The sequence below is a fragment of the Panicum virgatum genome, chromosome 5N (assembly GCF_016808335.1).
Source record: "Panicum virgatum strain AP13 chromosome 5N, P.virgatum_v5, whole genome shotgun sequence".
NCBI lineage: Eukaryota > Viridiplantae > Streptophyta > Magnoliopsida > Poales > Poaceae > Panicum > Panicum virgatum.
In genome coordinates, this window is record NC_053149.1 from 71,705,185 (window position 1) to 71,723,271 (window position 18,087).

The following is an 18,087-nucleotide window of genomic DNA, read 5'->3' on the forward strand; positions in this document are numbered from 1 at the left end:
TGTGCATGCTCTCCGATCGGATCCCGGCCGGCCGGCGTGGTGCGCGCGGCGTCGCGGCGAAGCGACCGCCCTCGTGGCCTGCATGCCCAGCCGAGGCCAGCCCAGATGCTCGGCCGCCCGGCGTGGCGGTGAAGCCGCACACACCTAGCTACCTCATGGTGGCCTCCGGCGGCAGGCGCGCCGCCCCTTGTGCTTCTTCAGATCCATAGAGATGCCAGCTTGTGCGTGCATCCGAATGCACCTACAGCTATATGGCCCTGCAGCAGCTTTCTGTGCGTCTCACGCGAGCCTTCCACAAAATTAGCTCACACTGCATATATAGCCTACTTTGGCGTTTAAACTTTATCAATTACTTCCCCGGCCATAAGCACTTGACCCTTTCATTTGAATTATGAAACATCACCGAATATGCATTCATCCTTCGATCTAGCTATGAACACTACTACAAAATTAAGTGCAGATCGATAGTACCTACGACTACGAGTAATATCAAAAAAAAATTTGTGGGGGAAGTGTCTTTTCGAACAACCCAACAACAAAATTTATAAATTTATTACAAGACGTACAGATGTATCAAAGCTAGGCTTAGATTACCTGTACCCGTACAGATGTAGTAGATTCATAAGATTAATTAAGTTATTACACGCTTCCAAAATCTCTCAACCCCTTTCTATTCATGCGTTCCATACATCAACTCTTATGAAATTCATTTGTTTTCCATTCCTCTATTTTTCTACCGCATCTCAGGCGCGTTTAGTTCCCAAAAGTTTTTGAGAACTTTTACAACACCAATTAGAAGTATTAAACATAGATTAATTGTAAAACTAATTACACGAATGGACGAAAAATCGCGAGATGAATCTACTAAGCTTAATTAATTCGTCATTATTCATTACATTCGTCTCGCGATTTCACCAGGGATTATGGAATGGGTTTTGTCAGTTATCCACATTTAATACTCCTAATTAGTGGTCAAACGTTCGAAGTTACTGTGGCGCATGAAAAATTTTGAAAACTAAACAGACCCTTATATTTCTTCATTTTTCTCTTGTAAAACTAAGAATACGTTGTAGTACTTTTATTTTAAAAGAATAAAGTAATATCTCGGAAGCCGTGAGTAGCCTCCGAATGGCGCTTCCCTCGCTCTCTCTGATGGCACTAGCTAGAGATCGAATTCATCAAGTCATTTGAAGCCAAAGAATCACTGGCTGCAGCTGAAGGCAATGGAGTATATATATTAGGAAAGAGTCTGCTTTATATCTTTGAACTATCACAAAAGTTCGATTTTCAACTTTTAACAACAAAACCGGATCACAAAGACCATCCGGCTGGGAGGGGGCCGGCTGGGCGACGGGAGGGGGCCGCCCGCGCGCCGGAGGCCGGCGAAGCCTCTCCGCGCACCGGATCTGGGCGGCAGTCGGGGCGGCGGTGGCGTCGGAGATGGCCGGTCGGGAGATGACCGCGCCGGGAAGGGGCCGGCTGGGCGACGGGAGGGGGCCAGCCGCGTGCCGGAGGCCGGCGAAGCCACTTCGCGCGCCAAATTTGGGCGGCGGTCGGGGCGGCGGTGGCGTCGGAGACGAGGGATGGGTGGCGGAGTGGGCAGAGAGGAGGGAGAGAGGGTGGCGGCAGTGGGGACTGGGGAGAGAGGGGGGTCGGCGTGTGTGGGGGTAGGGTTAGGGAGAGGGTGTGATCGGTGTGTTGGGCCGGGCCGGATGAGGTGTTGGGGGGAGGAAATTTTGTTTGCCGTGTGTTGTATAGATGGACTCACGGTAAACTCCTTTTTGCCGTGTGTCCTGATCCTTGACCCACGGCAAAGTATTTTTTCCTATTTTTCAATTCTAATTCCTAAACTGCAAATATTTGGTTATTCCATGCATGAAAATTTTAGATAAGAGTTTTACATAGCCAAACTAACTCATGAAACTTATTATTTCATGTGTTTTTAGCTTTAATTTTATTAACGTTAACAAATAGATTATTTGCAAAAAAAATAATTATCAAACTGAACCGAAAAATAACCGAATTTTGGCATGAAACAACCTTACTTGTGTTTTGCAAATAGAAAATGTTTCAGGGTCATCTGTAAATTCATTCGTAACATTTAGTATAAACCTATACGACTACTTCTCAACTCTACGGATCTTCGCTGGAGATGTTTCGATATATAACTACTGTACGGCGAAACTTGTGCGAAACATTTTAATTTTTTTCCACAGTATCCACACATGAAATAATGACACCACGATAAATTTCATGATTTTCGGAATTTGTTTGCTTTTATTAGAATTTTAAACTAATTTGGCAACACGTTCTGGACCATGATTTGTTACAAAGATATTCAAAATTTACTTATGTTTTACGCATACAACCTCCAATTGAACTCGCGAATATGTCTATCAATTTTATATTCTTTATACTCCACTAATCAAAAGACTTCCAGTTCAATCATCAGAAATTTGATTACTGACATTAAATATCTAAATATAGCAAAAATATCGAGAAATTTACCAATGTTTAACATGGAGCAACATGTATTGTATCCTTATACCAGAAAATGTGTGGAGGCCAAATTTATTTTTTTTGAAAAATCTTTGCCGTGTGCAAAAAAAAAAACACACGGCGAACTCAATTTTTGCCGTGTGCCAGTTGTTTGCCGTAGGCTGTGTCTCGAGGCACACGGCAAAATGTGTGTTTGCCGTGTGCCAGACCTTTGTCGTGAGCCTTTTCTCCTGGCACACGGCAAACCGAGCCTTTGCCGTGTGCCCGATGTTTTGCCCACGGCAAATTTTGTGACACACGGCAAACGCACGTTTTCCGGTAGTGTTGATTAGGATGATGAAAAGGTACGGCCAGTGATGAAAGATTCCTTTCATTTATTTGCTGCATGCCGAATACAATCCAGTGAACGCAAAGTGTTTCCTGATCGACCCGAACACGCCGCCGGCACGACGTGTTAGCTTCGCCGCGACGTACGCCGCCGGTCGCCGGCCCCTATAAATTAGCACCTTCCCCTAGCTAGTTCCTCATCACCACACTAGCAATTAAGTTGAAGGCGTTCCAGGCGACGTCGTCGATCAGCGTCGTCGCCACACCCACCAATGGCGGCCCGCCACCTCGCTCCATCTGTGGTTGCCGCCCTTGTCGCCCTGCTGTGCGCGGCCGCGGCCTCCGTAGCGGCGGCGCAGCCACCCCCGCCGCTGCCGTCCAACTACCACGTCATCACCCCGGGCAAGTACAGGAGGGACCAGCAGCTGGCCTGCAACGACGACGAAAACAACAGGACGGCGTGCGTGGCCAAGTGCGACAGGCGTTGCCCTAACCAGTGCATCGTCCTCTGCCCAGGATGCAAGACCTTCTGCAGTACGCACAGAGCTCGCTTGCTTGCTTGCTTTAATTTCTTCTTCTTCTTCACTAGCTAAGCGAGCTAATCGACCGATCACATACAATGCAATTTAATTTCTTAAGTGTGTGACTTCTACCCCGGCGTGTCGTGCGGCGACCCCCGCTTCACCGGCGGCGACGGCAACAACTTCTACTTCCACGGCAAGAAGGACAAGGACTTCTGCATCCTCTCCGACGCCAACCTCCACATCAACGCCCACTTCATCGGCAAGCGCAGCCCCGCCATGAGCCGCGACTTCACCTGGATCCAGGCCCTCGGCGTCCGCTTCGCCGACCACCGCCTGTACATGGGCGCCGCCAAGACCGCCATGTGGGACAACGACGTTGATCGCCTGGAGCTGGCCTTCGACGGCGCCCCCATCGACATCCCTACCGAGATCGGCGCCGTGTGGCAGTCCGCCGCCGCGCCTGGGCTCACCGTCACCAGGACCGCCACCACCAACGGCGTCAGGGTGCATCTCAAGGGGGTGTTGGACATCATGGCCAACGTGGTGCCCATCAGCGAGGAGGACTCCCGCATCCACAACTACGGCGTCACCGACGACGACAGCCTCGCGCACTTCGACCTCGGCTTCAAGTTCCTCGACCTCTCCGACGACGTCCACGGCGTCCTCGGCCAGACCTACCGCTCCGACTACGTCAACCAGCTCAGCGTGAGCTCCAAGATGCCCGTCATGGGTGGGGCGCCCAAATACGTCGTCTCAGACATCTTCGCCACCGACTGCGCCGTCGCAAGGTTCGGTCGTGCCGGCGGCATCTCCATGGTCACTTCTAGGGCCTACTAAACTCCTCCATCGTTGTGATGTACTACTTGGACGTTGCCGTGGATGCAGCAAGCATGACGCATCACCTTTCACCTATACTGTGGTAATAATAATCGTTTCGCGGTCAGATGCATGCAAATTTCATCACAGTCTATATATATAGTCATCGGATGCAGTAATAATAAATTTATTATTTACCAACGAGAACCGGATCTTGTAGATGATGTTGGGAAGATCATTATATGGTGGAATTCATGGTTAAACCCGTTGGCCACAAAAACCGGTCCCTGTAAAAACTCCATAATCATTATTCGATGATGTCTTGCAAGGTTGTAAATTGTAAGGCGTTGAGGGGGCATCGATTTGGTTTGGCAACTAATTTTACGACACATTCTTCTTAACTTTGGTGAATAACCAATACTTTTGTGGTAGATAAAAATAACCACTAAAACTTACATTGACAAAGTCATTACATTAAAAAAAACTTATTAGTCCATATGGCGGTATAGGCCAAGACCATATATATGAGGCCAGGATGTTAGTAGTACCTCCTTTCCTATCTTGCATGCTTGTGAGAGCAGAGGAGCAGCGGAAGCGTCAAAATTAGCAAGCTAATTACTCACACGCATTTTACCGAACATCTTAAGTGCATATATTAAAACATCCCTATATATAATATTGATTCTTCAAACATGCACTCTATTCAGTTGGAATGAAATCCAGCCGCGGCTGGGCTGGTTCTGGCAGCCATTCGGCTGCCCGATAAGGCCAAAGTAGCCAGCCGGCCAGCCTCCTGCCTATTCCCCGTTGCTTCCGGTTGGCAGGTTGCAGCCTCCAGCAATAGGTGCAGTCCAGCACAATAATACCAGCCGAACAGGATGATGGTGATGCCCAAACTTTACAGTTTGGTATATACTTGCAAAGATCAGCTCGCTAACTCATCAATCCCATCATCAACACATATATCAAAGAACTCAAGTATGCATCATATGTCAATCTCATCCATACACCATAAACTTGAACAAAATGGCACCAATAGCAATCAAGATAGAACGGATCAATAAGTATGATAAGTACTGAATCACAAGTACACACAAGGATTTACATAGAAACCCTTTGCAGGAAATAATCATGGGCGGCGATGAACAAATAAACAATCGACTATGAAGACGAAGAATACAAGAGATGGGAGCCCACAAGGTTAGGGAGGAGGCTCCAAATCCCCTCCGGTTTCACTCTGTAATGGATGGATTTGGTAGATTAAAACATCACCCTTCATATCTCTCCCTCTCTCAACTCTCAAAGGGGGCAAGCACCTGCGGAGAGAAAGGGAGCTTGGGCTCCTTAGGGTGTGTTTAGTTGGTGAAAAAGTTTGGGTTTTTGTACTATAGCACATTTCGTTGTTATTTGACAAATAATGTCCAATTATGGACTAACTAGGCTTAAAAGATTTAGCTTGTGCTAATTAGTTAGACTGTATAATTAGTTATTTTTCAACTGTATTTAATGCTCCATGTATGTGTCCGAAGATTCGATGTTGATGTAGACTAGGCCCGATCTTCCGAGAGGTAGGGGGTAAATTCGATTGGTGGAGTATGTGACGTTGGCGATCCGGCTTCTAATCAGACACGATTCGAAGTCCCGCAACCGTTACACCGCTACTCTGTTGGTTATCAACCAAGTACAACTTGATTGACCTCGCCGAGAAAGCTTTTCCTGCAAGCGAATCGAAGAACACAAGCAAGAAAGTAAAAACATGCAATCTGAAATTGCAAATATAAATGAAGCAAGGATAAATATGGAGTTCAATAACTCAATTCCAAAGGACTAATCGACACAGTGGAGGAGATCAAGAACGGGGGCCTTGGATCACAGTAAAAGGACTTGTCGCCACAGTTACAATAAATCTATCTCAGTTCCTCAATGGAAAACTAGATCTAAACAAAACCCTAGTCTAAAAGGCAGCGGCTACTAAGTTTATATCCTAAGGGACGTCCTAGGGTTGCTGGTGGAGGCCAAGGGGGCGTCCACCACTTGGGCCAACACGGTACACGGGCCAACAGCCCAAAAGACGGTGTTGCAACAACTTGACAGATTCTGGACGTTCACTTGTTTCGACGATTCCCATCGACTCTGAATGAATTTGGGGCTTAAACCAGTGCCATTGGAAGCTCCTTGAAATTATCTTTCCATCCATATAAAGAGCATCCCAAACGGACTCCGTATGCGGCCTTGGCGTTGATTTTAGTGTGGGCTGCTCCTGGACTCCGAAGCAGACTCGAACTCGACTTGGATTGGGCCTCCAACTCGGCTTGGCTGCCCTTGCTGGTCCACCACGCCTCCAAACTCCTCCCCAACGCCCTCCTCATCATCTCCATGGTTTCTAACAATAATTAAATCATTAGATAATAATTTATTCTCAAATTCAGATTATAAATTTATTTGGAACGAGCTCACCTTATAATCAATGGTTGTATCCGAAGGTGTCATGCTCTCATCAGATGTGATGGGTACTGTGCAAAATTGTTTGGGAACTAAACAGGGTCTGGTTTGCCCACCTTGTAAAAGGGCTCTCAAAGTTGAAGAATATTACAAATGAGCCTCCTAGACACCTAACCAAACATATAAGCTACATTTTACATGATGTAGTTGGTCAAATGAACCTCAAAGTGGTGTCAATGGGAGTTGTAACATCACAATGCTGCATCGACCTTCCACTGCCTTGGATGCGCCTTTGCCTCGGCCTATACCTCGCCTTTGCCTTGGATACCGCCATTACCTTTTCTTTTGAAATACACTACTGACATAGACAGTATATATGGAGGTAGTCATGAATGTACGTATACAAGTATATTCACCTTTATGAATGGATTCATGCATGCACAACAACATTTTAAAAAGAGTAAAATGCACTGTAGGTCCTTAAACTACTTCTCCTGTTCTGTTTAGGTCCATGAACTTTGAAAATGCATTTCTAGGTCCAGGATCTATTTAAGTGAGGCATGGAGGTCCAAAACGTCATTGACCTGCTCTGACCAGCTACGTGGATCGCCAAGCTGGCTCTGACGTGGACGTGGCCTGTGTGTTGGCATTTGACCGGAGACAAAAAATAAAGAAAAAAGTGCAAGTAGGCCCTCCCATCCCGACCCCTCCTTACGCTCCCCTGTTCTTTCGTCTTCCTCAGCGACGAGGCGGAAGGGGGCGATTAGGGCGGCGGCGATCGGCATTCATCGAAGATAGTGAGGGGCCGGCGGCAGTGGATGCTCGCGAGAGGATCTGAAGGGAGGCAAGGAGGGACCAGTCGTGGCACTTGAAGCGCGGCGATGGCGCCGCGACTGCGGCGGAAAGGAGAACCTGCGCCCGTGTATGGTGAGTCGATTAAATCCCCAATCTTTGAGATTAGTTAGTTGTCGGTCGAGTATTGGTACACGTAGATCATGTATTTGGTGGAAATTTTGGGTATTTGGTCGATTTCAGGAAGATTGTTAGGGTTTTGGTTGAGCCGTGGGGTTTTGTGGAAGGTTGTGTTCATGATTCATGTGCAATTTTGTGTAGGTTCTGGTAGTGACGAGTTCACAGTAGAGGTCCGACATGGCGGGTTTTTTGTTGGGCATGGCCAGTTGAGGAGCTATGTGGATGGGAAGGTTTCTTGGTTCGATTATTGTGAGTCAGAGACATGGTCTCCTTTGTGGTTTGATGATTTCATAGAGCAACTTGGATATGAGAGGAAAGAAAGCATGAGGATTTACTGGCAGTTACCTAGGAAGGATGTGGCTGATGGATTAAGAGTGATTTCCAATGACTCAGACACTAATATGATGGTGTCAGTTGTAGATAGGGTCAAGAACCTTGTGGTATACTTTGATCATGATGACAACATTGCAGGCTTGGACTTTGATGATATTGTAGTGAACCCAGTTGCTGAGTTGCCCAAGGTACTGAGCCCTCACAAGGTGCAGTATGTTCCAAAGAAGGTGGATGAGAAGCTACCAAATTTTTACAGTGATGTACCAACCACTAGTAGAGGCATGGTAGATGATGAAGGAAGTGATTCAAGTGGTGGTGGTGATGATGGCAGTTCTGAAGACTCAGATTTCGTGGACAGTGACTATGAAATTGATGCAGATGATGATGACTTATTTGTTAAGAATGTTGATGTGGGGGTGAATGATGAGGGTGCAGCTGTGAATGCATCATCAAGTCAAGGTGCTGCTGATGATATTTGTATAGATGAGGACTGCTTGGATCTTCCAGATTCTGAGGATGAAGGATTAAGGTTCAAGTCTTGGTCTGCAGAGGACTTAAGTAATCCAGTGTTCAAACCAGGGATGGTGTTTCCTTCAGTTGAGGTTTTGAGGAAGGCAATCACTGAATACAGTGTGAAGAATAGGGTGCAGATAAAGATGCCAAGGAATGATAGAACTAGGATAGAGGCTCACTGTGCTCCAGAATGTCCTTGGAGGTTGTATGCTTCCCATGATAGCAGGGCCAAATGTTTCATGGTCAAGACATATCAGAGTGAGCACAACTGTCAAAAGGAATTTGTTTTGCAGAGATGCACTTCCAAGTGGCTAGCAGAGAAGTACATTGAGGTGTTCAGAAGTAATGATAAACTGAGTTTGGTAAACTTTGCAAAGGTTGTGCAGAGAGAATGGAATCTAACCCCAACTAGAACCAAGTTGGCAAGAGCTAGGCTTATTGCTGTGAAGAAGGTCCACGGAGATGAGGAAGAGCAGTACAACCAGTTATGGGATTATGGGCAAGAGCTAAGGAGAAGTAATCCTGGGACATCTTTCTATCTCAATGTAGTGTCTAATCATTTCAGCACCTGCTATTTTTCATTGGATGCATCCAAAAGGGGATTTCTAAGTGCATGCAGGCCCTTGATATGCTTGGATGGGTGCCACATAAAGACCAGAACTGGAGGAATTCTATTGACTGCAGTAGGTATTGATCCTAATGACTGTATATATCCCATTGCAATGGCTGTGGTTGAGGTAGAGTGCAAGGACTCATGGCTGTGGTTCTTGAATACATTGAAGAGTGATCTTGGAATTGAGAGCACTTATCCTTGGACTGTAATGACTGATAAACAAAAGGTAATCAGCTAATCCTCATGCTTGTACTCATAATTGTACTCATGCTTGTACTCATGCTTGTACTCATTGTACAGGGTTTGATCCCTGCTGTGGAGCAAGTCTTTCCAGAAGCAGAACATAGGTTCTGTGTTAGGCACTTATACTCCAATTTCCAGCAGCACTTCAAGGGAGAGACACTGAAGAATCAGCTATGGATGTGTGCAAGATCAACCACTGTGATGGATTGGAACACAAACATGGACCAAATGAAGACATTAAATGCAGCTGCCTACACATGGTTAGAGAAGATGCTCAAATCTTTTGTGACCTTTTGTGGTTTGTCTAACCTGCTGTCATGGTTGTACAGCAAAACATTAGGCTGTGAACTCTAGTTTCTGTGAAATGCTTGTGAACTAGTTTATGAGAAATGGCTGTGAACTCTAGTTTCTGTGACATGTCTGTGAAATGCTAGTGAACTCATTTCTCTGAAATGCTTGTCAACTCATTTATCTGAAATGGCTGTGAACAATAGCCACTACCCTCTAGTTTCTGTCAAATGGTTCTCACAATTCAAGCTCAGTTCATACATGCTAATAGCTTCGATACATTCCATGTTTAGTTCTTAAACACTAAGAGCAACAGCATCACACATTGCACACACAGAATAGATACACATACAACACATATTGACTTTAGCAACCTAACTATTTCAGTGGCATTCTTCTTCTTCCATTCTCCTTCTCTAGCATGCAGAAACTCCATCCTTGGGGCTGCAATAGGGCCTTCCAGCTGCGTTGAACTGCCTCCTTTCAGCAACCCAAGACTCCTAAGCTTGACAACGTAATCTTCTTCCCAGAACCAAAAAGGGCATCCACTTCCATCACGCTACACAGACCAACAAAACAAGCTCAAATCTTCCTCAATTAAATCAAAGATGAGTGGGCAACAAATCAACACATCAACCCACAGCCGAACTCACCTTGTGCAACGGGCAGCAGTAGAACACCTTCCCAAAGCTCCATTCCTGCTTCGATTTGCGCCGCACCACTTGCCGGAGCCCACAATCAGTGCAAAGGATGAGCGGGAGCTCATCCGCACCCCACTGCTCCGACGCCGATGCACTGGATTCGCGAGCCATGGCATGGATCTGGGCCTCAGAGGTAGGCGCAGAGAGGGGGGAGAAGAACACGAGAGAACAGAGGATGAGAGCCATGGCATGGATCCGCACCCCACATTACTATAGAAGGGAAGGGTGTACTTGCAATTTTTTGCGCCTCCGTCAGATGCCATGTCCACGTCAGAGCCAGCTTGGCAATCCACGTAGCCGGTCAGAGCAGGTCAATGGCGTTTTGGACCTCCAATGGCTCACTTAAATAGATCATGGACCTAGAAATGCATTTTCAAAGTTCATGGACCTAAACAGAACAGGAGAAGTAGTTCAAGGACCTACAGTGCATTTTACTCTTTTAAAAACGTCTCCATGAGATTGAACGGACGAATCTTAAGATTGATGAATTCACAACATATATAGGTCTTGTTATCCGTGATTTATATTAGGCGCGGTAGCAAGTGTTGCACATGGATGATGGAATCTGTCTAGTTCCTCTGTTTTTGTTTGTGCACTTGTGTTTTTGTCTCGGAGAAATGTTCAGGTGCAGTGCTAGTTAATTTTAGCCGTATGTAATTTTTGCAGGCACTTGTGTTTTAAATAAATAAATTATTATTACTCTGCAATAATAGAATGGACAACAAGAATTTCACTAGATGATTGTGTGCCTACCAGTTTTATTCACAGCTGGAACTGGAGCTGGAGCTGGCCGGGCAGCCGGAGATGCACTACTCAACTTTGTCCCCTCCTACGCGACTTGCCATGTAAGCCTCGTGACCTCCACTGCAGGTCAACGCGCGGTCGCTCGCGTCGCGTCCAACAAGCATTAGCAATTGCAATGCATATGGATCGATCGCCCGCAAGAGCTAGCGCAGCATGCAGCGATCGATGACGACAATGGCGAGGCTGGTGGTGGCCCTGGCGCTGCTGATGGTGTGCGCCGCCGGCGTGGCCTCGGCGGCAGGCGGCGGGACCCGCACAACTCCAAGTTCGAGACCCTGACCCCCAAGACGCCGACCTCCACATCAACGCCCACTTCATCGGCAACCACAACCCCGAGCTGAAGCGCGACTTCACGTGGGTGCAGACCCTGGGCGTCAGTGCGTCACCTTACGTCGGCGCCCGCAGGGCCGTCGAGTGGGACGAGGACGAGGACCACATCCAGATCACCTTGGACGCCGAGCCCGTCGACGTGGACGCCGTCAAGAACGCCCGCTGGGTGTCGGAGGCCGTGCCCGGGCTCTCCGTCACCGACAGGGACAACCGGATCCACGGGTACGGCAGGGCGGAGGGCGGCGACAGCCTGGTGCACCTGGACCTGGGCTTCCAGTTCCACAACCACAACCTGGACCTGGGACTACGTGACCGTGTATATGTAACGAGACGAGAAGCATGCAGGAACAAATTAAGCTCAACTGATCCATCATAAATATATATGCGTTTATTTGTTTTCAAAAAAAATTAAAGAAATGTGTGATACTCGATCATCGTTCGTACCTATATATGCATTCTATAAATTAAACTCACTCTTTGTTTTACTTATACGTAGTACTACCCATCCATATATGGGGAAAACCCGAAGATATATAGGGAAAATATACTTTTTTACACGTGCACCTACTACATAAAATGATTTACCGCGACCTTTTAAATCACCTCCGAGGCGGACAGAATTTCTAACCGCCTCAGTTAATGATGTTCATTAATCGAGATGGTTATTTTTATTAATTGAGGCGGTTAAAAAACCACCTCTCAAAATTGATTAACCGAGGCGGGTACGCTTACAATGACTGTCAGACCCGGGGCAGCGGGACTGCTTACAGGCATAGAATGTTCTAGAGTAAGGAATAGCTTATGGGTGTACCTTACCTCTCTTGTAACTACCCGGATAGTCGTAGAACTAGCCGAAGTGCAAAGGAAACTACTCGATTGTGTTGTAGTAGAACTCCAACTGTACTCGACTAGGACTTTCCATGTAACCTTGTCCCCCCCGGATATATAAGGGCGGGCAGGGACCCCCTCAAAACAATCATCAACACCTAAGGCAATACAAACAACTACACAGGACGTAGGGTATTAAGCAACTCGCGGCCCGAACCTATCTAAATCTTTGTGTTCCTTGTACCATCGAGTTCCAGATCAGTCGATCCCTAGCTACAAACCTCCCTGCTAAGGGTATCCCTGAGCAGGCTTGGCAGTAAACACCGACAGCTGGCGCGCCAGGTAGGGGGTTCGGCGAGTTCATCGGTGAATTCGATGGCTGGATCAAGCGACGCCAACAATGTGCCTAAGGGCACAAATCTCGTTTCCGGTTCCTGGGCATGCATGGCTGACGGATCGGGCGGCTTCTCCAGCCACCTTGTCACGCCTGACTCGCCAAAACCGAAAACCACTCCCCAACTCGCCAACATCTGCGAGTCCGCGGATCTCGACGAAAAAAGAGTTCTACCCAAGCTCGACTCGGACAACTCAGAAAATGTGTCAACTCCAACTCGAACTCTTGATTCATTCGAGTTCGACACAAACTCTGATTTCGAAAAACTTCACTTTTCCGAAATCCTCGGAAAATACTTGACTCATCTCAAGACAATCAAACGCCCCAAGATCAACAACTTAGAACTACTCGGTTGAGTAGGACAAGTTTCACGATCAATCGAGGGCTGCATCAAACTCGCAGAAACTGCTCTTGGCTCATCACAGAACTGAGAAGTGTTGAACCCACCACAGAAAAGGTCGGGTGATTTACTCTTAGGGATCGACCGAGTGAATTCCAAACTCGCCGATTGCATTAAGATAGCTGAAGGCACCCTGCAAGACAAGGAGCAAAAATTGGGAGGAGGAATCTGCAGGGGATCTGGTGAGACAAACCCCCCGGCTTGTTCGGATGGGACCGTCTATCTCCAGGATACCTCAGAGCCTTTCACCGAAATCTGCTCACATTCGGACCCGTGAACAAGTCGAGTCCTCCTTCGATCAGGATTTTGATCACTTCATGGACAGTCTCGACAACTTTGAACCATTCGATGATCTCGAAGACTGTTCAGACAACGTCGACATGTTTATGGACGCTATGGCCAATCCACCCGAACACGCTGTCGCTCTTTGGGAACTAGCCAAGCTTAAGAAGGGAAAAGCCAAAGCTCCACAATAATCCAGCAACTCAATTTTTGACAAACCCTGGATTAAGGAGCCTGAAGGGCTGACTCCCACCCAATCATGGCTACATTGAATGAACGAGAACGCCCTCCGTATAGAGATGGGCATCCTGCTTCTCTCTCACCCAAAGCACACATACTCTAAAATCGGTGGACTAACCGATTCCGAATCCGAATACTCTTCCAACTCAGAGGGTGAGCTGGATGACCTAATCCAGTACAGCAAGCAAGTCGAGTCCAACTCGGCTAAAAACTCCAAGACCAATCAGGACTCCCTCCCTAACTTGGTCATATATGCAACGCCGCAAGGACAGATAGTGCACCTAAGAAAGACCCAAGATCCTAATACTTCTGGCTCACATCCAACGGATCCGCCCTTCCAGCAGAGCACCCCTTTAGACCCGTCCTCAAGCAAACAAGACCAAAAAATTCAAGATCTTTGCCGTGAAATCCTCATGGTTTGCATCTTCGAAGTTCAGGGACCTGAGGGCGATTCCGCGGAGCGTCTCAACCTCGACGACTACAACTCCGATGATTTCGACGAGTACCTTTCCGACAACAAAGAAACTACTCCCCCCCCCGCAACCACAGAAACCCAAGCTACTATCAAGCAAGATCCGCCTGCACCTCCTCCAGCGGTGATAGGCACTGTGCAACTGGAAGAGCAGCATCCAGCAGAAGATCTCTATGAGTGTCGCCGTCTGCTTAACCAGAAAAGGACATTTAGGAGCCAGCGCCTTGCCAACAGCCAGCAGGAACAACAAAGTGACAACTACGACTACTCCAACTGCGACCTCCGCAACGTGATCAACGTTGGTCGCGACGCACGCAACGTCATCATCTCAAGAAGAAAGGAGCATGATGAAGTCGAGGCTTACTTCCCTTCTTCCAACTACCGCGTCCCATCAAAGGCTTATTTCCTTCAAGAAGCACAAGCCGACAACCACCAGTACCCGTCCTCAGGGTAAACCGCGTACCCCGCACCAAGGAGAATTGTCTCAAGGTGGAAACAGGATCAATAAAGCACTTCTACACAAGTGCTTCATCCACCCAAAGAGCTCCCACACGATCTTTCAGTGTGACTCACTCCGCAAGGCCCTTGGGGCACCACTTCTGAAGGAGACCCTACCAAAAATCTAGTCGACCCCTACGGGTCAGGGTCCTGCGTACTTCAGCGATGGCGGGACACGCGGCGGTTCTGGTCCCCCTGGACGGAGTGCTGATGTGCACACTAGGAGGTCCGGGAGACACGTGGAGGTCCCAGACCCCTCGAGGGGGGAGGTCCGGGACTCCGGCTGCGGGTGATGGGCATCCCTCTTCGAGGGGCCCGTGGCGGCACCAGACCTCCTCCCAAGCAGGAGGTGGTCCCGGGGCCATACGTGTGATGACGTAGAGTCCGGACGGTCGGGGTTGGCAGAATAGTGCGGGGAGCAGGGCCGGGCACGCTCCGTCCCGCGTCGCAGGTCCCACTGTACCGTCACAGCGCCCGGGATGGCGGTGCAGTGACCGGAGTTGGCGGATGGGACTCCGGTCACAGCCATCGTGGAAAATGGCGGTCTGACACCGTCTGTCCTGGGCACCGTGGAGGAGTGGTTGGCACTGAAAGCCTCCGTACGACGGGCGGGTGAGCAGCAGGGCTGTTTGTCCCTTGCGCCGAGGGGTGGCCTCGAGCGAGGCGGAGATGAGCCGCCCGCTCGAGGGTAGGTTCGCTACCCTCGAGCGAGGCGGAGATGCGCTGCCCGCTCGAGGGTAGGTTCGCTATCCTCGAGCGAGGCGGAGATGCACAGCACAGTCAAGGGGTCTCGACGGGAGCCCTCGAGCGAGGCGGAAACCACCCCGCGGTCCGAGGGGAGCGTGGATGGGCCGCACCGTGTCGGTGGGCCGCGTGTTTGGGCTTCTTTGAGTCCTTTTCTTTCTTCCAGATCGGAAGGATGCCATGGGCCTTCGTGGGCCCAGTTGCCTTAATATGTGTTTGTGTTTTAAAGCGATCTTAGTTCCCCGATTAGGGTGTCCCTAATCGTGGTACCCGACAGTAGCCCCCGAGGCTTTGGTTGAGTCAAGGGACTCAACCAAAGGGTGATTCGGCGTTTTTCCCCTTGACATGATTAGTCAATGCCGCGCACCCGCCAGACGCGCCTGAGCGCCAGCCTGGAGGATGTGACCGCCGCAGTTAATAGCTGCTCGAGCTCCATGGCCGGGAGCTGCTCGAGCTCCTCGATGTGGCCATTTGGACTGCCGCCTCCACCTACGTTGCCTGCATCCTCCTCGCCTAGGTCGCCCGCGGCCAACCGCCGACTCGCAGTCACCAACTGCCGCCGCCGCCCTGGTCGCCTCATTCGTTAGCTACAGTTTCAAAGGAGATCAGGAAGAGAGAGATGGGGATGGTGTGGGATGGAACTAGGTCTATTAAGGCCCATCGGGTGCAGCGTGGCACATCGGCCGCTAACTGTTCTCCCTTTTGCCACGTGGGATGGTGATCTGCACCAAAACTAGGGTGGTATTGCCTAGGGGGGGTGGGGGTGGGGGTGGGGGGTAAAAGTGTCTGGCTTGGATAGTTGACTGACGTGGGCTATCTGAATTTGTAGTCCAATGGCGAAAATCGAACGAACGTGATGGTTGGAGGTTGAAAAATAGACTTTTCCCTAAGTAAAACAGTACCTGTTGTATGAAGCAGTTTTTGTGTTTTGACAGCAAGATCAGATCGGATCGGATGGAGGTGTGGAAGGTGCTGATCGAGTTTGGACAGCTAGTTGTCTGCAGTTAGTTAATTCGATCATGCTTTAATTTGTGCTCAAGGAGGATCAACCGTGTAGCCGGATATATAAAGAAATGAAGTCGCTTGAATTCGACAATTGTGCTCTACCTCTGACTTAATTGCAATATATATATATATATATATATATATATATATATATATATATATATATATATATATATTATACATATATACACTCGATCTAATAATACACTAGCTATAGTAGCATTATATTTGTTGGCTAGTTGCTGAGCCGGAACTCAAGGCTGTCATGCGTGCTCCAATAATAATGTCAACGTCAACGGCCGGCTCATCTCGATCCAAGTCCAAATAAAGGTACCGCCGGCCGGCTGGCCGCCAGCTCGACCGATCGATCACATGCTGCATGTATATGCACGTACTACACGAGCTATGTATGTATATATAAGATAGCCTCAGCTGTGGCTGTGAAATCACTACTATAAGCTCCTAGCAGATCATCGATCGAGCTACATACGTACCTTGATTATAATTAGCAGCAAGCAAGCCATATGGCCGCCCTGGCCGGCGCCGCCACGACGGCGATACTGTTGGTGGCCGTGTGACTCGCGGATCCACAACTACGGCGTCTCCGACGACGACAGCGGACAGCCTCGCGCACCTCGACCTGGGCTTCAAGTTCTATGACCTCACCGACGACGTCCACGGCGTCCTCGGCCAGACCTATCGCCCTAACTACGTCAACAAGCTCGACGTCAGGTCCAACATGCCGGTCATGGGCGGCGCGCCGGACTACCTCTCCTCCGGCTTGTTCTCCGCCGACTGCGCCGTCGCACGGTTTGGCCGCCGCCAAGAAGCCGCCGCCGCAACCATTATCGGAGGACCGGCGGCCATTGCGATGGTCACCGACGACGACAGGGAATAACTAGTTAACTACTACTACTACTGCTTATACTACTACTGCTTATAGATCCATCAGCATATGCATGCATGATCATGCGCATGCACGCGCCCGGCTGCCACCTGGCATGCATGCATGCATGCCCGTACTACTACTGGCTCATCTATCATCGACAACGCGCGCAGCAGTAATAACCACGACACCTTAGTATATAGTTACACACACATACATACATACATACGTCGTGATATCGATATTCGAACGACGATGACATATATGCGTTTATATCCAAACCTTTCATCTGTATACGTACACACACATATATATCTTGTTTAATATGAATCGATCCAAGACGATAATTGATCGATCACTTGTGTAATCGCCCACTATATATATGCAATTATATTTCACTCTATTCGCTTGACTGTGGCTAATAGCTGGTGCTGATTTGTTATGAGAGAAAAATGCTACTTGTCTGGCTGGTATCTGTGGCTGGTGCGATCTAGCTAGCTAGAGCGTAAAGCAACATGCACGTGAGTACGTAGTAATAAGTAGTGCAATTTTGTATTCTCTAGCTCTTGGTTTTAATTAATCCTTCCATCGTCCTGTATCTTTATTTGAAAATAAAATCTTTTGCATTTTGATCACCACTAATTGCTAAAATAATCTTATATGTGTTTTTTTATAAAAAGTGTGCATGCATCAATCAAAATAACTTTGAGTTGATTTTTATAGCTAGCTACTGATAATATATTGCAATTAAAAATGAAAACAAGTTAGTTATTATTCATATCTCTTCATTTTGTTCTTCTGATGGAAAATGAAAATACATAAGCACTAGTAGTGTTTAATTTTCTGAGATTTCGTACATCTATATATATATATATGCTCCAAAACCGTTTCTCGAACAAACCCCAGTGCTTCGTAATCAGCAGTTTTGTGATT

The 18,087-nt window shown here is 48.1% G+C and overlaps 1 protein-coding gene and 1 long non-coding RNA gene across 2 annotated transcripts; one reads left to right on the forward strand and one right to left on the reverse strand.

Annotated features, from left to right (window-relative positions):
• The first annotated feature begins 3,035 nt into the window (after window positions 1–3,035).
• LOC120674254 lies at window positions 3,036–4,367 on the forward strand. The gene is made up of 2 exons (XM_039955402.1): window positions 3,036–3,360; window positions 3,466–4,367. Exons 1-2 carry the CDS (start codon window positions 3,099–3,101, stop codon window positions 4,185–4,187), a joined length of 984 nt encoding a protein of 327 aa, XP_039811336.1. The 5' UTR covers window positions 3,036–3,098; the 3' UTR covers window positions 4,188–4,367.
• Window positions 4,368–9,801: 5,434 nt separating this feature from the next.
• On the reverse strand, window positions 9,802–10,278 carry LOC120672077. The gene is made up of 2 exons (XR_005673952.1): window positions 10,224–10,278; window positions 9,802–10,129 (listed from the first exon to the last, which is right to left on the reverse strand). It is a non-coding gene; the product is annotated as an uncharacterized LOC120672077 (long non-coding RNA).
• Window positions 10,279–18,087: the final 7,809 nt, after the last annotated feature.

Excerpts from the sequence above, each read along its gene's own strand:
- LOC120674254 (XM_039955402.1), top strand. The coding sequence starts at position 3,099 with ATGGCGGCCCGCCACCTCGCTCCATCTGTGGTTGCCGCCCTTGTCGCC. Across the intron at positions 3,361-3,465 it reads AGGATGCAAGACCTTCTGCA|TGTGTGACTTCTACCCCGGC; the intron begins GTACGCACAGAG and ends TAATTTCTTAAG.